The 21798-nt window shown below is 39.2% G+C and overlaps 1 protein-coding gene across 1 annotated transcript in view; it reads left to right on the top strand.

Moving 5' to 3' along the window:
• LOC149964403 (uncharacterized) overlaps positions 1 to 18840 on the top strand; it is a 29030-nt gene extending 10190 nt beyond the window's left edge. The window contains exons 4-5 of the mRNA XM_090180902.1: positions 11072 to 11182; positions 15950 to 18840. Of these exons, the coding sequence (XP_090037028.1) occupies positions 11072 to 11182; positions 15950 to 18738 (2900 nt within the window). The 3' untranslated portion in view covers positions 18739 to 18840. The remainder of the gene's footprint in view (positions 1 to 11071; positions 11183 to 15949) is intronic.
• The last annotated feature ends 2958 nt before the right edge of the window (positions 18841 to 21798 follow it).

The following is a 21798-nucleotide window of genomic DNA, read 5'->3' on the forward strand; positions in this document are numbered from 1 at the left end:
GTGTGCTATGACACCAGGCCAAGATGATCACAGTAAAACCCAAATTGATAAACATCGAACCCAAAGTGCAGTCACCCTAGCTACAGGCTCTGAGGAATGTAATGTGATTCTCCTACAAACTGCCCGAGCAGAAATCAGTGGTAGGTTAGGGGAAAGTGTACAAATAAGATGCGTGTTAGATGGCGCAAGCCATAGAAGTTTCATAAAAGAGGAGTTATCACGAAAGTTACAATTAGAAGTAGTTGGTACAGAAAACGTAAGTCTTTTCCCATTTGAAAGTGCAGTACCTATTCAGTCGGAGCGCCAAAAGGTCAAAGTCACCCTAAAGAACATAAACACGGGTGAGTGGGTGGAAATTGTAGCTTTGGAAACTCCCACGATAAACGGAGCGGTTTTCGCCGTACCTGGGGAAATTGTTCGATCACAAATGAGACGCAGAAATTTGTATTTATCGGATTTAATTGATCAAAATAACCAGAACACTAGCCCACCTATCGAGTTTTTAGTTGGGGCCGATTACTTTTGGAGAGTAGTCAATGGAGAAATGGAACGACTCTCTCCAGATTTAATGGCAATAAATACCGTTTTGGGCTGGACTGTTCAAGGCAGGTCCGAGGAGGGAGACGGCTCCGCTGGAACAGTTAGTGTCGTTGCGGTGAATCACGTATCCACCCACTTAGAAGATAGCTTAGTGTCTGATCAGTTAAGATCTTTTTGGAATTTGGAATCGTTAGGAATTAATGATAGTGCAGTAACGAAGGTTAGTGAGAGTGAGGCTACTTTAAGCGCATTCGAGGAACACATTAAATTTAAAGAAGGCCGATATGAAGTAGCTCTTCCTTGGAAACCAAATAGAGATAGTTTGGGGAACAATTGGAAAGTGGCTAAAATCAGGACAAGCAATTTAATTAAGAAATTAGAAGCTAGTCCCGGAGCTTTAAAACAGTATGATGACATCATAAAAGAACAGCTAAAAGCCGGAATAATAGAAATTGTAGACATTAACGAAAATAGCGCAGAACCCCAGTCAAGTTATTATATTCCGCACCGGGGAGTCTTCCGAGCGAGTAGCGCAACTACCAAGCTTAGAATTGTGTATGACGCGACGTCTCACGAGAGACATTTCCTGTCATTAAATGACTGCGTGGAATCTGGACCCAACATGTTACCGGTATTATTTAACATTTTAGTCAGATTTAGGAATCACAAAGTAGTATTCACTGGAGATGTAGAAAAGGCTTTCCACCAGATTTCAGTGGTAGAAAAGGACAGGGATACACTGAGATTTTTTTGGATAAAGGGTTTATCAGATAATGATAAAACTGAATGGGTAACTTACAGATTTACCAGAGTTCCCTTTGGCTGTACCGCGAGTCCGTTTTTATTAGCGGCTACCATTAAATACCATATCCAGAAGTACTCGTCGTCTCATCCTTTGGCGTATGCCGTATTAAATCGTGATCTCTATGTCGATGACCTAATCTCAGGAGGCGAGGGAGTAAAGGAAGTAGACCATTTGATCGGGGAGGCTTCGTTCATTCTAACCGAAGCGGGGATGAAACTAAGAAAATTTCATAGTAATTCCGAAGAGATTAGAGAAAAATGGGGTGAAAACAGCGAAAATTCACTAAAGAACAGTTTAGAAGACCCCCAAATAACCAAAGTGTTAGGTATAATTTGGGATGAAAAAAGAGACACTTTCAGTTTCGATGTCAGCGGGCTCTTGAAATTTTTGTTATCGAGAAAAAACACGAAGCGCTGGGTCTTGCAGGCAGTAGCGCGAATTTTTGACCCTCTCGGCCTGCTATCACCCTTTACAATTCGCGCAAAGCTGCTTTTCCAGGAAATGTGGAGAAAAGGGTTAGAGTGGGATCAACCCTTAGAAACAGAGCTCGCGCGTCAGTTTGACAAGTGGAGTTCGGAACTTCATCACCTGACTAAGCTTGAGATACCACGCTATTATTTTTCGCGTGATCTTAACTCGAACGGAGCAGAAATAGAGATGCACGGATTCGTCGATGCGAGTAACAAAGCCTACGCGGCTGTGGTATACGTAAAACGCATCTATTCAAATGGATGTGTGTGTGTCACGATGGTAGCTGCTAAAACAAGGGTAGCCCCGTTAGAAACCATATCTTTACCCCGATTGGAACTCATGGGTGTGGTACTGGGAGCCAGGCTTATTACAAACTTATTAAAAACCTTAGAATATACACCAAGGACGGTACACATGTGGACAGATTCCACGATAACGCTACACTGGGTCAAGGATAACGCGGCTCGATGGAAGCCCTTTGTATCCAACAGAGTTAAGGAAATACAGAGATTTACTGACCCTTCGTGCTGGCTCCATATAGCTGGCAAAGAAAACCCCGCTGACTTGCCGTCGCGCGGTTTGACAGTTGAGGAAATGCGTACATCACGGCTTTGGTTAAATGGACCGCCATGGCTATCTGAAAAAAACGCGAGCCGAAGCTAGTTTAGTAATTGCGATTAAAACTGAAGTTCCCGTAATTAAGCTTGAGAAATACCACTCAGCCGCGTTAGTTTTTAGGGTGACGGCATGGGCTAGACGTTATACGTTGAATTTAAAAAGAGCTTCTAAAGGAATTAAAAGGGAAACAGGGCCCTTAACGACCGAGGAATTGGACATTGCGGAAAAATATTGGGTTAAGATATCCCAAGTGGAAAGTTACAGTGAAGAAATAAAAAGCTTAAACTCTGGCATTGGAATTTCTAGGAACTCAAAAATATTGTCATTATCTCCTACTATTGACGAAGATGGTTTATTGCGATTAGGTGGACGTTTAGACGCCGCCAATATTTCTTATCAAGAAAAACACCCCTGGTTTCTTAATAGCAAAAGTAAATTAGTCGAACTGATAATTGATGATTGTCATATTAAATTAAAACATGCCGGAGTAGATCACGTTCTAACAGAAATTCGTGAAAAATTTTGGATTACTAAAGCGAGAGGTGTAATTAAAAAGGAAATTCATAATTGCCCCAGATGTAAGAAATTTCGAGCAAAAGCGCCCGTGGTGGTCATGGCTCCCCTTCCTTCGGCCAGAATAAACCCAGCTCCACCTTTCTCGGTCACTGGAGTCGACTTCGCTGGCCCTTTATACACCAGAGAAGGAAATAAATGTTATATCGCGTTGTACACCTGCGCGGTTACACGCGCAGTGCACTTAGAACTTGTTTCGGATCTCAGTTCGGACAAATTTTTGTTGTCATTTAGAAGGTTTATAGCTCGCCGAGGTATTGTTGAAATAATTTATAGCGACAATGCAAAGACTTTCAAAAGGGCCGAAGCCGATTTATCCGATTTATTCCAAAATTTAAGGCATTCGGAAGTGACAAAATATTTTGGGTCATTACGTATTAAGTGGCGGTACATTGCAGACCGAGCAAGCTGGTGGGGTGGATTTTGGGAAAGAGCCGTGCGTACGGTAAAATCAAATCTACGCCGGACCCTAGGCACGGCGCGCCTCACTTACGAAGAACTTGAAACTTTGCTTATCGAAATAGAGGCAGTTGTTAATTCCAGGCCTATAAGTTTTGTTTACGAGGGACCGGGAGAACCGGCTCCCTTATCTCCAGCACATTTTTTGATAGGGCGACGTTTAACTTCACTGCCCTCGCGCATTTATACGAACAGTGAAACCATGACCGCCACGAAAAACGCGCTAACTAGAAGGTTAAGATATCGACAAACCCTCTTAGATAAATTTTGGTTACGATGGAAAAAGAGTTATTTATTGGAATTACGCTCTCTTCACCATAAGCCACATTGTACCCCAAGTGTTAATTTAAAAGTAAATGATGTTGTACTTATTGCAGAACAAAAACTGCCTCGTTTATTGTGGAAAATGGCAGTAGTAGAAAAGGCCCCAAAGGGAGTCGATAACGTAGTGAGATCGTGCGTAGTTCGTTTACCAAATGGAATTCTTATTAAACGGCCAACTCAACTTTTATATCCACTGGAAATTTAAATGTTGAACGCTGTTCAAGGTGGGGAGAGTGTTAAAAATTGAAATGATTTCTGTTGTATTACGTAACGTATATTTTTATTGGTTTATAATAATACCAAAATTGTCGATATAAAGGGATTGAAAGGGGCGCGTGTTTATCTATGAAACGCGAGATTGAAGTTTAAAAAGGCGCGCTCGTTTTCAAAATTATTTTGGCAGTTATGTTTTGATTTTTTGGATAAGAGGCTTAGTGTGCTCTAGGTGCGGAGCTGTTGTTTTTTTTTTCGGTAATCCTTAATAAAAGTTGTTTATCTTTTATAACCTCCGATCAATTTTCTTTACAAAATAACTTCCTACTTCAAGAAATAGAAACGTGTCAGGTCCCGGAATATTTAGTTCATTATTGAACCCGTGTTTCAGTCCGCGAGTTTAATACAAGTTATCATCTATAGCTCTCCCAAAGGCTAGTTGACCATTAATATTTAACTGGGTTAAAGCACACAGTGGTATTCTAGGTAACGAGAGAGCGAATGCGCTTGCTAAGGGTGCATTAACAAATCAGTTGATCCATTCTATAAAACCCGATAAGGGTAGCATTAAAAATATTTTGAGGGGCATTACCAAGAAGCATCGGCAGAGTAGTTGGAGCGACAGCAATAAAGGCAATGTAACGAGGAATTTTATTCCTAACGTGGGCGACAATGCGATTAACCCTAACCACGTCTCAACGCAAGTTCTCAGTGGTCACGGAAAGTTTCCTAGCTACTTGCATAATTTAGGACATGTTCTCAGTCCCGCCTGTGTTTGTGGGTCAGACATAGGCGATTCTGAGCACTACTTAGTTAATTGTCCCCTCACCCTCCATCTGGTCCTTAGAGGCAACCTTAGGGATATGGAGTTTACAGAAAAAATGGTTGTGTTAAAAAAAATCATGCGATTTATAGCCCGCAACTTCGGGGACATATGTCCAGGTTGATTGCTGGCTTTTTTATCTATTTTATTTATACTTGTCGTTTTAACAAGAATGTATTTATTTATATTTAGGAAGAATGATTATGTTGCGACAATCGCCGGGCACGTTTAACGCCTTTCCCCCGTCTCGCGCGGGGGGGGAAGACAAAACGTCACCGGTGTTTGATTTCCATCGCGTTAGGTGACGTAAATTTTAAGCAGCCAATGAAATACCGGGACTATTCGTTTTATTTTAAGCGGAGGAGCGTACTGGGGGGACCAACGGGTGAATTGAGAGAAAGGCTAAAAACCGTCTCGACATAGACATTCTCCCTAGGTATAAATAAATACATTATTGGTTTTAATTTATTTTAGCATAGTACCCGACTTTTGGGTTTTTATACATGATATTGTTTTTACTTTTTATTGAAAAAGAAAAATAGTGGGACTGTTTTATGCAACTTAGTTGTATAATTTGTTGTACCCCCAGTAGTGCCTAGCGGCATTGGGGGTATATAAATATTATAACAATATGTCTCCTCCGTTTTCGCCCTCCCGCAGCCGCTAATTAGGGGTAGGTCCGATGGGCCGAAGACCAACCGATCGAAGGGGTCCAACGGATCGAAAATTCACGGGCCGAAAAAAAAGGACCAACCGACCGAAATTTGTCATACGTTTTTTATAGCAACAAAAGGGAAACGGTTTCAACGGACCGAAAAGTTGTATATCGTTTAATAAAAATTAAAATAACTTTTTTACTGTTCAAGTTTACTGTTTTGTTTTTTACTTCTGCCCCGAGATATAGCAGGGTACGCGAAAAACGTTTTAGATTAGATTAGTTCGGATTAGGTTAGGTTAGGTTAGGTAATATACGCGCGCCGAAGGCGCGTAGGCACCATTGGATACGTCCGTGACGTATATATATCTATAAAAAAAACCTTAATTCGATGTACTAAAAAAATATATAAAGGTGCAAAATTGGGCTGTAAACCGCACAATTGGGGTATTTTCGATCGATTGGAATTCAATGTTACATCGTTTTCCAACGAATTGGATTTCGGTCGAATGGGTCCAAAGCAAAATTTTTGCATTAAATTACTATTCTTAATTACTATTCGAAAGGAAAGGCCTTCGAGTGAAAAACAAAAACGCGCGCGCGAATTTCTTGTGGGGTGTATATTTTTTGCCCTTTCAAGGTGGTCTGCTTTGCATGTTCTTGTTTTGATATTTATTTTTAACAGTAGTTTAAAGTAGTTTTTTTTAAAGTGTACTTAGTCCACGAAAGTGATTTTTTTTCAGCTTTTTAAAAAAATATATTTCGGTCCGTTGAAACCTTCTGCAATTATCTCATAATAAAGGAATTTTTTAATTTTCGGTCGGTTAGTGCTTTCCTTCGATTGGATGGACTTCGGTCCGTTGGACCCCCATTCGATTGGTTGGTCTTCGGGCCATCGGACCCAGACCGCTAATTAGTCCCCGGCCAACAATTATTTTTAAACTTATTATTTTCGGTATTCTTTCACGTATTTAAAGTTAGCGAGTTTTGCTTTTCGCCTGTATTCTTTACCGTATTATTTTTCGGTATTCTTTCGGGTTTTGAAAGTTACCGAGTTTTGCTTCTCGCCCGTATTCTTTACCATATTATTTGTCGGTATTCTTTCGAGTTTTGATTTTCCCGTACCGTACTATTTTTCGGTATTCTTTCGCATATTATAAGTTAGCGAGTTTTGCTTTTCGCCCGTATTCTTTACCGTATTATTTTTCGGTATTCTTTCGGGTTTTGAAAGTTACCGAGTTTTGCTTCTCGCCCGTATTCTTTACCATATTATTTGTCGGTATTCTTTCGAGTTTTGATTTTCCCGTACCGTACTATTTTTCGGTATTCTTTCGCATATTATAAGTTAGCGAGTTTTGCTTTTCGCCCGTATTCTTTACCGTATTATTTTTCGGTATTCTTTCGGGTTTTGAAAGTTACCGAGTTTTGCTTCTCGCCCGTATTCTTTACCATATTATTTGTCGGTATTCTTTCGAGTTTTGATTTTCCCGTACCGTACTATTTTTCGGTATTCTTTCGCATATTATAAGTTAGCGAGTTTTGCTTTTCGCCCGTATTCTTTACCGTATTATTTTTCGGTATTCTTTCGAGTTTTGAAAGTTACGGAGTTTTGCTTCTCGCCCGTATTCTTTAACGTATTATTTGTAGATATTCTTTCGAGTTTTGATTTTCCCGTACCGTACTATTTTTCGGTATTCTTTCGGGTTTTGAAAGTTACCGAGTTTTGCTTCTCGCCCGTATTCTTTACCATATTATTTGTCGGTATTCTTTCGAGTTTTGAAAGTTACGGAGTTTTGCTTCTCGCCCGTATTCTTTAACGTATTATTTGTAGATATTCTTTCGAGTTTTGATTTTCTCGTACCGTACTATTTTTCGGTATTCTTTCGCATATTATAAGTTAGCGAGTTTTGCTTTTCGCCCGTATTCTTTACCGTATTATTTTTCGGTATTCTTTCGGGTTTTGAAAGTTACCGAGTTTTGCTTCTCGCCCGTATTCTTTACCATATTATTTGTCGGTATTCTTTCGAGTTTTGATTTTCCCGTACCGTACTATTTTTCGGTATTCTTTCGCATATTATAAGTTAGCGAGTTTTGCTTTTCGCCCGTATTCTTTACCGTATTATTTTTCGGTATTCTTTCGGGTTTTGAAAGTTACCGAGTTTTGCTTCTCGCCCGTATTCTTTACCATATTATTTGTCGGTATTCTTTCGAGTTTTGAAAGTTACGGAGTTTTGCTTCTCGCCCGTATTTTTAACGTATTATTTGTAGATATTCTTTCGAGTTTTGATTTTCCCGTACCGTACTATTTTTCGGTATTCTTTCGCATATTATAAGTTAGCGAGTTTTGCTTTTCGCCCGTATTCTTTACCGTATTATTTTTCGGTATTCTTTCGGGTTTTGAAAGTTACCGAGTTTTGCTTCTCGCCCGTATTCTTTAACGTATTATTTGTAGATATTCTTTCGAGTTTTGATTTTCCCGTACCGTACTATTTTTCGGTATTCTTTCGCATATTATAAGTTAGCGAGTTTTGCTTTTCGCCCGTATTCTTTACCGTATTATTTGTCGGTATTCTTTCGAGTTTTGAAAGTTACGGAGTTTTGCTTCTCGCCCGTATTCTTTAACGTATTATTTGTAGATATTCTTTCGAGTTTTGATTTTCCCGTACTGTACTATTTTTCGGTATTCTTTCGCATATTATAAGTTAGCGAGTTTTGCTTTTCGCCCGTATTCTTTACCGTATTATTTGTCGGTATTTTTCGAGTTTTGAAAGTTACGGAGTTTTGCTTTTCGCCCGTATTCTTTACCGTATTATTTTTCGGTATTCTTTCGGGTTTTGAAAGTTACCGAGTTTTGCTTCTCGCCCGTATTCTTTACCATATTATTTGTCGGTATTCTTTCGAGTTTTGAAAGTTACGGAGTTTTGCTTCTCGCCCGTATTCTTTAACGTATTATTTGTAGATATTCTTTCGAGTTTTGATTTTCCCGTACCGTACTATTTTTCGGTATTCTTTCGGGTTTTGAAAGTTACCGAGTTTTGCTTCTCGCCCGTATTCTTTACCATATTATTTGTCGGTATTCTTTCGAGTTTTGAAAGTTACGGAGTTTTGCTTCTCGCCCGTATTCTTTAACGTATTATTGGTAGATATTCTTTCGAGTTTTGATTTTCCCGTACCGTACTATTTTTCGGTATTCTTTCGCATATTATAAGTTAGCGAGTTTTGCTTTTCGCCCGTATTCGTTACCGTATTATTTTTCGGTATTCTTTCGAGTTTTGAAAGTTACGGAGTTTTGCTTCTCGCCCGTATTCTTTAACGTATTATTTGTAGATATTCTTTCGAGTTTTGATTTTCCCGTACCGTACTATTTTTCGGTATTCTTTCGCATATTATAAGTTAGCGAGTTTTGCTTTTCGCCCGTATTCGTTACCGTATTATTTTTCGGTATTCTTTCGAGTTTTGAAAGTTACGGAGTTTTGCTTCTCGCCCGTATTCTTTAACGTATTATTTGTAGATATTCTTTCGAGTTTTGATTTTCCCGTACCGTACTATTTTTCGGTATTCTTTCGCATATTATAAGTTAGCGAGTTTTGCTTTTCGCCCGTATTCTTTACCGTATTATTTTTCGATATTCTTTCGGGTTTTGAAAGTTACCGAGTTTTGCTTCTCGCCCGTATTCTTTACCATATTATTTGTCGGTATTCTTTCGAGTTTTGAAAGTTACGGAGTTTTGCTTCTCGCCCGTATTCTTTAACGTATTATTTGTAGATATTCTTTTGAGTTTTGATTTTCCCGTACCGTACTATTTTTCGGTATTCTTTCGCATATTATAAGTTAGCGAGTTTTGCTTTTCACCCGTATTTTTTACTGTATTATTTTTCGGTTTTCTTTTGCGTATTGAAAGTTACCGAGTTTTGTTATGGTGCCGTACTTTTATGACGTACAAATCAAAAATACCCGGGCGAAGCCGGGTATTAAAGCTAGTTGTGTATAAAACTTAAAATGCTGTTCATTTCAATTAAAGTTCGTCAAGTTATATTTAAATTATGATACTTTATTTCTAGATCTTTTAAAGGTCATTGCATCGTGTGTTTAATTAGCTTCAATTTGAATTTTATTTTTAGGAAATTAATAAAGCAGAACCCTTGGAATTCAACCAAATTTAAACTTTACATTTTACGTGAATTTTAAACAATTAGGGTCAAGACCCAGTTTATAGTAGCTTTACGGGGACACTGTTCAGCGAAATTTCAATGTTTTTCTTTCGCAAGATATTAAACAAATTTGTTAAGCGCTTAACTTAAAAACAACAACATCTAATTATTGTACAATAAAAGTTGATTTACATAAAAAGCGACGTGTCGGGTAAAGATTAAACAAGTTGGCAAACCAAAATATACCTATCCTCGGAAGAGTTTTTAATTTTCAGTGAAGCTGCGGTAGGACGCTCACCTGTCGTTCAAGAGGGCTAGGGTTCGAATCCCGACCGATTTAAAAATTATACTACACCCAATGACAAAAAGAGGGCGCTTTTGGAAAAACCTTTTCCCTGATTCTAAGAAACTGGGTACGCAGTGATTACGCTTTGCCCCGAAAATGCGAACGCATTCGCAGACCTGACAGACAGACCCACAGACGGACACGGTGATTGTAATACCCCTCCAGGGTACAAAGTACCCTCGGAGAGGTAAAAAGGTTAAAAATTTACAAATCGTAACAATTTTTACACCAAAACAAAGCGATAAAACTACCTTGACCATCATCTCTATTTAATAGGTCCTCGTCAGAAGTACGTTTTTTAATTATTTCTAACGACTCTCTAACATTGAGCTTTAAATAAACAGGTAGTTTTTTCGAAATCAAGTTTGTGTCCAGTGTAGATACATGTTCGGCTATGACTGACTCATTAATTTTTATATTACGGACGGCCAACTTGTGCTCATTAATTCTAAATTTAAAATTTCATTTATGGTCAAATTATCTATTCTTGGCAATATGTGCTAGGGCATAGGCCTAGTAGGTTAGTTATTATGGGTATTTCCAAATTTTGGAGTGTTAAATAAAGAACAATAAATCTTGAAGGGAAAAAACATTGAATTAGTTAAGTGTTCACCAGGGTCACTAACACCCCAAGCATTTAATATTTAAACTGGCCCAGCTAATTACCTCTCCGAGGGGACTTTGTACCCTAGGAGGGGTTATACAACCACCGTGTCTGTCTGTCAGGCCTGCGAACGCGTTCGCATTTTCGGGGCAAAGGGTAATCGCTGCGTACGCAGTTTCTTAGAAATAGGGAAAAGGTTTTTCCAAAAGAGCCCGTTTTTTGTTGTCATTGGGTGTAGTATAAATATTGTTCATTTTGCTTTTTTACCGGGCGGGATTAGAACCCGAGCCCTCCTGCACGTCAGGAGAGCATTCTACCACAGAACCACAGATACATTGTACACTACATTGAAAATTAGAAACTCTTCCGAGGAGAGGTATATTTTGGCTTGCCAACTTGTTTTTAAACTGGCGATTGGCACTGTTTGCTACTATAGCAGAATACTAATTTGCGAACGCATTTCGCATCCTTTGTTTGTTTTCTTAAAAGGTATATTATTTCGAATGGAATCACAGGATGAATTAGATCAAGTCACAGGATTCTCATTTGGACAACGTAAACGAGTTTTTTGGCTTGGAATTGAGAGACTTAATACAACCGGTAGGATATTTTACCTACATGTCGTTGTTGTTTTTTTAAAGTCTATTTAAAATCTTTTTTCTAATACCAAAATAGCCCTAGAAAAATTAACATTTATCGTCTTCAAAACAATTATAGGGGAGTGTTTCGAATAGTCCTTTTAGGAATGTATATTTTTGTTCTAACTATGAATCTTAATGATTGGCGTTTTAACTACCATTTAAGCTGAAAATTAGGAATGTTCCCCACGAACGATACCCTATTTATAATTTTATATTTGATCATGTTATTTCTGTAATGTAGTAAAGCATCTTTTATTATCATACTACATTTATAAATACATCCAATGAGAGAAAGGATCTTAAAATAAATAATAAATAATGTTTTTTCACCTTTCAGGAAAATGTCACCAAATTTTCAATCCATTTTGGCGACGTTAAAATAATGTTGGTTTGGTTAAAAGAGACTGATTTTTGATAGATATAAGCTGGTCATAGGAGGCCAAATTGATAAAATTCACTTCATGTGTTCCTAATTTGAAGCTTATCAACCTACTACATTTCATTAGCTTCACATGAATTAGAGATTATAATTTTTATAATTATTAGACAATTTATTTAAAATGTTCAATTATTAGAGCATTTGCATGTTTCCGAACGATGTGGTAGATGGGGTTATTATAGCGTTTGCATGTTTCCGAACGATGTGGTAGATGGGGTTATTATAGCGTTTGCATGTTTCCGAACGATGTGGTAGATGGGGTTATTATAGCGTTTGCATGTTTCCGAACGATGTGGTAGATGGGGTTATTATAGCGTTTGCATGTTTCCGAACAATGTGGTAGATGGGGTTATTTTTAGAAAAGGACGAAAATGGGGTTTTCGTTAGACATGATGCTTAGGCAGTAGAAAAAAATCAATTGAATGTTCCATAAATCACAATGAATAACTTGATGGAAAGTCACTCGCAATAAATGGAAATAGAGATATGAAGCATTTTAAACCCAGTCCTCTCGTTCACGTCTAATGCTAGCTTGAGGGTTAATGTTGGGATGGACTTGTCCGCGGAACCTGCGATTCATATCTAAATTATGGTTAAAGTGCCAAACTGCTCAGAGATCGGCGTTACAACTTGGTGTACTGTGAGAAAGCGATATTAAAACCACTAATCGTGGTAATTTCCTTGAACGAAAAAAAATGCGACCATTAAAGCGCGCTCTTGGTGAGTACAACAGGCACACTTGCAGTGGCGTAAATAGCGCCCCCGCAGACCCCGCGGCGCGGGGGGGGGCGTGAATTGAAATTGGTACTATTTAAAAGGGCCCCGAGTCGTTTTACGCGGGGAGGCCCCGGAGTTCCTAGTTATGCCACTGCACACTTGATTGGAATTAAAGACTTACGACAACTTATACTGGTGTGGCTTAAATTCTTTATTGAAATCCGGCCTTGGTAAAAACCATTACAATGAAAAAATAATGATATGTAATTTCGAACTCGATTAGAACATTGATGTTTTAACAAACTAGTTAACGTTATCGGTGCCAACGGCTGATATTTTTCAACCTTAGATATCGTACGAAAATAATGAAATGTATAATGCTGATAAGCCGGGAGTAGTGGCTCACTCCTGTAAACTCAGGCGTCCGGGAGGCAGAGTTTGTGGATGGCCGTGTGAGGACGACCACCAATCCCCCAACGGGCAGTCGGAATACTTCCGCCACGGGTGTCCCCACCCCTGTCCCCACGTACCCCCCCGTTGGCGTGGCCGTTACACATATATCTCGCCCTGATTAATCAAATGGATGAGAGGACTGAATTGTCCCACACGTCACAATCGAATAAAAAAAAATAATAATGCTGATAAGCTACAAATTGGGCACACACGAAATAAATGGTCAAAATATTTAAACATGGCTATGGCCTCCTATGACCTTTTATCTTTGCACCATGATAAATCAGGATTTTTCAACCGAACCAACTTTATGTATACGTTTGCTCTACAAATTTCTCATTTACAGCTTTATATATATCGCCTTATGGTCAAAGGATAAATTTTGGAAAAACACGAAACTATTTTTAATTTTTATTAAACATTTCAAAACTCTACCTAATGTAGTTTTCGAAATGAAATCAAATCCGAGCAAAGTCAGACATTCTGTACACCTTTATATTATTGACAATACTAAATTAAATTAACTTTTTGTAATTATAACTTTAATGGCCCTCAAATACATCGCGTTACAAATTGCTTTATCAGGTAATTTTTTCTTTAACATCCAAATTTCCAAGGCATATATTTTCATGAAGAAATGAGTTTAAATTGTTTCGCGCTTGTGCAAAACATTTTTTTGCGGTTAGTTTGAAGGCAAACATATGAAAAAGAAAATTATACAAGAAAACAAAAATTTTACATATTGCGTGAATCCGATCAAAAAATGGAAACTATTGCCAACTACGCAAAAAGCGCACACTTAGAAAGTAGATTTTTAGTAAAATAAAGAAATTTCGGGAAATCGACACCTAGTGAGTAGTCGGTGAGACAGAAAAACAACGTAAAAGCGCGAGCTGCTTGAGGAGCAAAAAAATTGTTTTGCACGCGCCGCGCGTTACAGTTTGCGAATCCTAAGCCTAAATTGCGCGATTTTAAAAGTTGGGATAGTTCGAAAATCGCTCATACGGGGTTAGGGGCGCTGGCGGCAGCCCCTAAGATGGCAGCGAAAATTCAAACACAAACACCTGGCGTTATTTTTCGTTTCAACTTTTTGGGCCAAATCTATTTTTCAAGACAAAAAAAGGTGCGTGTTAGTATATTGAACGTATTGTTAATCTTTTGATACGGAAATAAGGCCATATTTGGAAAAGCTTCGCCGTTCCCCTTTAAAGATATATCTCCGCAATTCAGAATTATTTACTTAAAACGTAATCACGGTTCGATCCCGCCCGGTATAAAATTTTAATTTTAACTAAAATAATTGAGACGAAACAACCGAGTTTAATTTATTCAGAATAATATAAATTAAGTAGTAACAACAGCGAGTTAGACGTACTAAAACAATGCACAATTGAATTTAACCCTATTTACGGTACAAGTTTATCAGTTAAATATAATACGAAGCCAATTTTAATGAAAGAAATATCTACAGAGGGTATTTGTATTTTTCTCGCTTACGAAATACTTGCCGCATCTTTAACGCTCATTTTATTTCAAATTAAACATCTTAATCGATAAAAATATACGACTGAAAAAAACGAGATACAATACAAATAAAACGAAAGATATTTAAAATTAAAAAACTGATAGTAATAAAACGTGAAAATACCCTCCACGTCACGCACATTCGAAATACGCAGAAGTAACGTTGTACTATATCCAGTTTAAAATATTAGAGTATCAAAAAATAAAAATAACGAATAGAAAAATACACAATAACAACCCAATCATTCAGGCTTCAGAAACAAAACTCATAGAAAAATTTTATAACGCAGTCAAGCAATCAGACTTCAGAATCAAAATAATTCATAGAAAAATATTATAACGCAGTCAAGCAATAAATTAGTTAAAATACTTAGAAATCCAGCAATTGAAAATATAATATCAAGAAGCGCAACACCTTACCATTCACAAATACGATTTTTCACGTTATTATAATGAAACCGGATAAGCTTTTGTGCATGACTTACGCTCCTAAAGGTTCCTCTCAGACTGAAAGATTTTGCGATAAAAAGGAAATAAACTTTTAAAAAAAGTAGATACAAATATAAGACAGAAAAAACCAACAATACCAAAGATTAGACAAAAAAAAAACGTAATCTCGATCAGTTAAAAAACACAACAAAAAAAGCGTATCCGAAAAAATAAACCTACTGACAATTAAAGAGTTTAACAACGTCATTGAATAATATATTACAGATTTATAATACAACTTTGTGCCCTCGGAGAGGTAAAAATACACGACATCTTTTCGGATATTAAAGTCAGTCAACCCTATTTTATCTAGTTTTGATTTTGCTTAGTCATATTTTCCCGAGAAATAAAAGTTATAAAATACGATATCATATAATTTGACAAAGGTAAGAGACAGAAGTTACTCGTGCCTAAATTTTATTTTACCGAAGTAATGATTAAATTCCTTTAAAACTTATATATTATAAAGGATATGGGCCTTTCACAATTTATCTACGGTATGACTGCGAAAATAGTTTTAAGATACCTAATGATACATAGGGAAGGGGAGATATTATAAATATTTAAAAAAACTCTAGAAATGTATTGTTTGCTATTCCTATAAATATCTAGAAATTAAACCAGAAATGTTAGGACTACTATAAATTAAGATAATTTTTATAATTTGTTGCGAAATTAATAAGTGGGAATTGTCTCATTTGCAACTCTTCCTTACGAGAGTAGAAAAAAAATCGTAATTTAAATTACCTTGTTAAGGTTTTATTTTCCAGATTGCACAATTTTAGATTAGATAAAATTGTAAGCTGTGTTAATTATTTTTTAAATTTGTGGCAAAGATAAATAATTTACTGAGATCTATCTCTTTTACGTATTGAGGTATTAAAAACAAACTTTACTCGGTTAATTTTTTAAAGTATGTGGCCAATAATGCTCTTGAAAGAAAATAATATTTTGATGTTTTAATAAATAATTTTTCATCGAAACATATGTGCAATGTTTGGGAAATTCGCCAATTTGGTCAGATTTTATCATTTTTTAAACATTTCGTGTGCTAATATTAACGACATAAATGTGTCATTAAAAAATCAAAAAAATTTCTTTTAGGACCTTTCATGTATGTTGATGAACCTAAGGTTGAAGCAAAATTTTTACCTTGGCGAAAAAGAGGACTTCCATTTCTAGGCAAGATCCACGCAAAAGAGCGAGAAGGATATTCGAAATATAAGCATCGTTCATGTGTTCATTTATTTGAAAATGTTAAACAAATTGATAATGTACGACACCACTGCCACTCAAAAATTTGGTTTATATGCCAAGCAAACAAAATACCAATTCCTATTACAACCACAACAACGTATAGCCCCACGACCACTCCAGCTCCGACGACCACCACTAGCCCCACGACAACTCCAGTTCCAACGACCACCACTAGCCCCACGACAACTCCAGTTCCAACGACCACCACTATCCCCACGACAACTCCAGTTCCGACGACCACCACTAGTTCCACGACTACACCAGTTCCGACGACCACCACTAGCCCCACGACAACTCCAGTTCAAACGACCACCACTAGCCCCACAACTACTCCAGTTCCAACAACAACCACTAGCCCCACGACAACTCCAGTTCCAACGACCACCACTAGCCCCACGACAACTCCAGTTCCAACGACCACCACTATCCCCACGACAACTCCAGTTCCAACGACCACCACTAGTTCCACGACTACACCAGTTCCGACGACCACCACTAGCCCCACGACAACTCCAGTTCAAACGACCACCACTAGCCCCACAACTACTACCGTTCCAAAAACCACAACGAGTCCCATGACTACTCCAGTTCCGACAACCACCCCTAGTACCACTACTACACCAGTTCCGACGACAACTACTAGCCCCACGACTACTCCAGTTCCAATGACCACCACTAGCCCCACGACAACTCCAGTTCCAACGACCACAACTAGCCCCACGACAACTCCAGTTCCAACGACCACCACTAGCGCCACGACAACTCCAGTTCCAACGACCACCACTAGCCCCACGACAACTCCAGTTCCAACAACCACAACTAGTCCCACGACAACTCCCGTTCCAACAACTACCACTAGCCCCACGACTACTCCAGTTCCGACAACCACCCCTAGTACCACGACTACACCCGTTCCGACGACAACTACTAGCCCCACGACTACTCCAGTTTCAATGACCACCACTAGCCCCACGACAACTACAGTTCCAACGACCACAACTAGCCCCACGACAACTCCAGTTCCAACGACCACCACTAGCGCCACGACAACTCCAGTTCCAACGACCACCACTAGCCCCACGACAACTCCAGTTCCAACAACCACAACTAGTCCCACGACAACTCCCGTTCCAACAACTACCACTAGCCCCACGACTACTCCAGTTCCGACAACCACCCCTAGTACCACGACTACACCCGTTCCGACGACAACTACTAGCCCCACGACTACTCCAGTTTCAATGACCACCACTAGCCCCACGACAACTCCAGTTCCAACGACCACAACTAGCCCCACAACAACTCCAGTTCCAACGACCACCACTAGCGCCACGACAACTCCAGTTCCAACGACCACCACTAGCCCCACGACAACTCCAGTTCCAACGACCACAACTACTACACTTCCGACGACCACAACTACTCCAGTTCCAACAACCACTACTAGCCCCACGACTACTTCAGTCCTGACGACCACCACTAGCCCCATGACTACTCCAGTTCCGACGACCACCACTAGCCCCACAACTACTCAAGTTGCGACAACCACAACTAGCCCCACTACTACTTCACTTCCGACGGCCACAACAGGCCCCACAACTACTCCAGTTCCTACAACCACTACTATCCCCACGACTACCCCAGTTCCGACGACCACCACTAGCCCCACGACTACTTCAGTTCCGATGACCACCACTAGCCCCACAACTACTCCAACTCTGACGACCACAACCGCTCTAGTTCAAACAACCACTACTAGCCCCACGACTACTCCAGTCCCGACGACCCCCACTAGCCCCACGACCACACCTGTTCCGACGACCACCACTAGCCCCACAACTACTCCAGTTGCGACAACCACAACTAGCCCCACTACTACTTCACTTCCGACGACCACCACTAGCCCCACAACTACACCCACTCCGACGACCACAACTACTCCAGTTCCAACAACCACTACTAGCCCCACGACTACTTCAGTCCCGACGACCACCACTAGCCCCATTACTACTCCAGTTCCGACGACCACCACTAGCCCCACAACTACTCCAGTTGCGACGACCACCACTAGCCCCACGACTACTCCAGTTCCGACGACCACAACAGGCCCCACAACTACACCAGTTCCTACAACCACTACTATCGCCACGACTACCCCAGTTCCGACGACCACCACTAGCCCCACGACTACTCCAGTTCCGACGACCACCACTAGCCCCACAACTACTCCAACTCTGACGACCACAACTACTCTAGTTCAAACAACCACTACTAGCCCCACGACTACTCCAGTCCCGACGACCCCCACTAGCCCCACGACCACACCTGTTCCGACGACCACCACTAGCCCCACAACTACTCCAGTTCAGACAACCACCACTAGCCCCACGACTACTCCAGTTCCAACAACCCCTACTAGCCCCACGACTTCTAAAGTCCCGACGACCACAACTATCCCCACGACTACTCCAGTTCCAACAACAACAACTAGCCCCACGACTACTCCAGTTCCAACAACGACCACTATCCCAACGCCAACGCCAGTTCCAACGACCACGATTAGCTCCACGACTGCTCCAGTTCAGACAACCAAATCTAAGAAAAAAAAACGTATTAAGTGGATTTGTCATGGTTAATTATTTTTCACGTTTTAAATTTTTACCTTAAATATTGATTATCGAAATTTAAATTTGTAATTGTTAATTGATAATTATAATAAATAGACCAATTTAACCTTTCACGGCGAACGTTTCTCAACATTAGTTTGGTTGAATATTTAAGTGATAAATAATTTGAACATACATATACTTATTTAAAATGTGAATACATATTACCAAATTAACTCTAACAATCTCTGATTGTTTGTAGAAATTGCGCCAACCGTTAGAGAAAATAAGGCTCATATCGCAGATTTAGTGGTCTGCGTATTTAAAATCAGGGGCACATAGAGTTATTTTCCAGTGGGTAGCATAGCTTACAAACAATTTTTTTGTGTCAGTAGAATTCTATTAGTTATCTTAATATCTCTTTGACTCCTAGAACAGAGAAAAACAATAGTTGATGTTTTCGCCTACCTTAAGAAAAGGAACATAGTTTTCGTGCCTTTCGCAATCTATGAATGTCTCCAGCCAATTGAGCAGTTATCGCCGGACCATGGTTTTCCTCTGCTAATCACCACCACGACACCTCGTAGTCGATAGTAGTAGCCTCATCGTATCTCCAACGTCTCAAGCCTTCAACTCGTCTCTTCAACTCTACGAACTCTCTCCTCGCATCTACATTATTCATTTATTTTCAAGTCTCGAGACTAACGATAATAGTGATGAGTACTTTTTATATGGCGCAACTAGTGTATATAGTAGACCACGTATTTTTAGTAGTCTGGCATTGGTCGAGTGCATGGTGCATGTAGTTATTTTGGGGGTCATGTAAATTATTCTAGTAGTATTTTATTTGTTAGCGGTATTGTTTTTTTTATTGAGTAGTTCGATTCGATATATTTGTCTAATAGTAAATTTAGTAGTTGATCATTAAATCAGAATCTGGGTATGGCAAAAACTTGTCCTTACTTAATTATTCATTAGCGTACTAACGAATCATTTTTAATCTATTCGCATAGTAGTAGTATATGTCAACGCTAGGCACGTATAGGCCTATATTAGTAGTAGAAAAGCGTTACAAAGGGTGAAAAGGAAAAGTGCCCGCAGCTCGCACCGACCGCGGCGGGTTGCTTTTCAAAGTGTTGACGCAAACGACGAACGAACCTTATTATATAGATTAATTAATTGCAAATTACCTGAGGTCATTTCTTTCAACAAAGAAATATGCGGAATTATCCAGAACGATATTGTCGGGAAATCCATGATTAATAATCAGTAATGTTAAATAATTAAATATTTTTTGAACGATTATGTTATTACTAAGTTCGATTAAAATAAAGGATTTTCATTCATCGGCGAACTTCCTTTAGAATGTTCAATATTGGTTTTCCATTTTAATTTTCGATTAAATTCATTTCAGTTCATTTATTTGCCAAGTCATCATGCGACCTATGTATCTATCCATTTTATTGATTTAATACGCGTAGTCCTTAGTTAGCAAACGTTGATAAAATACTCAGCATAATGTCAACTTACATATAAATAACAAATTAAGAATAAAGAGCTTGGACTAAACAATTACCTTAGTCTAAAAAATAATACAAATCTGTTTAAAAAAATAAGAACAAACTATATAACTGCTGATATCGTGACGTTTGCACAAATGACTTTAAATAAAGCGCAAACTACACTAACCTCGCACAGGGCTGGATAAGAAGTTGTGATAATGGACATTATCTTGAACGAAAAGGTGCTGAGTTGTTAAACGATATCTGACTGTTGTCAAATTTGTTACACTAATTAATATTTATAATAGTATAGAGTATAAAGGTATTTATGATCAGTTTGCGGTGGGAGTGGTCAATATGGTCCAAAATAGTCAGTTTGCGGTAGGAATGGGCAATATGATCCAAAATGGTCAGTTTGCGGTGGGAGTGGTCGAAATGGTCCAAAATGGCCAGTTTGCGATGAGAGTGGTCAATATGGTCCTTTATGGTCGGTTTGCGATGCGAGTTGTCAATATGGTCCAAAATGGTCAGTTGGTGGTGGGAGTGGTCAATAAGGTCAAAAATGGTCCGTTTGCGATGGGAGTGGTCAGTATGGTCAAAAATGGTCAGTTTGAGATTGGAGTGGTCAATATGGTCCAAAATGGTCAGTTTGCTATGGGAGTAGTCAAAATTGTTTAAAATGGTCAGTTTGCGATGACAGCTAGTGGTCAATATGGTCCTAAATGGTCATTTTGCGATGAGAGTTGTCAATATGGTCCAAAAGGTTTCTTGTGTTATGGGAGTGGTCAATATGTTCTAAAGTAGTCAGTTTACCTAACTCCCCTAAAAACATTTGATTTCGTCAAGTTAGACCATAGGGAGGTTCAATCCAAATAGTTAAAATATTATCTGGCTGCCGCAAGTATTTATTTTATTTTTTTTGGTAAATTTCGAAATTGTTTGTGTTTGCCGTAATTCCGAACCCACCATAGTTTGCTTCGGTTACCATAGGACTGATTGCGGAAACACGGTCTCTAGAATAATAATAATAATAATAATCAGCTAGGCTAATACCCAAGGCACCACCCTAGGCCTAAGTCATCGAGCGACTTTTAAAGCCTTTTAATTCAGGTGGCCGGGTTACAAATGCGTAGTAGGGTGCTGGCAAGCACTGCAAGCCACGCGAGCCAATAGCTCCCTACACTAACTATTACCGTTAACCTCAACATGTTTTTATGGAAGGGGAAACCGAAGATCTCGGGGGAAACCCCTTAAACCAGTGGGGAGAGAACTTGCAAACTCAACGCAGAAGGATTTGTTCCGAGTTTTCACCCAGTGCCACAAGCTGGGATCGAACCCGGCTCCTCTTGCTGCGAGGCGAAAGTGCTAACCACTCCGCCACCCCACATTAATTAATGATGTAAGATACCACAATTGCGACAATATGATGTGGTGTATGGTGGGCGATGTGAAAAAGAGACAAGAATCCAGGAAGTCTTGTGAAATGATGATGATCGTGTAAGGTGTTGTTTTGAAAACCCTGGCTGAGAATAGCGCTGTAAAGACTGATGTAATGGTGCGGGGTGGACAGAGGAACTTGGCCCGGAGA

This window comes from Leiobunum rupestre, chromosome 1 (assembly GCF_980474605.1).
Source record: "Leiobunum rupestre chromosome 1, qqLeiRupe1.1.hap1, whole genome shotgun sequence".
Taxonomy (NCBI): domain Eukaryota; kingdom Metazoa; phylum Arthropoda; class Arachnida; order Opiliones; family Sclerosomatidae; genus Leiobunum; species Leiobunum rupestre.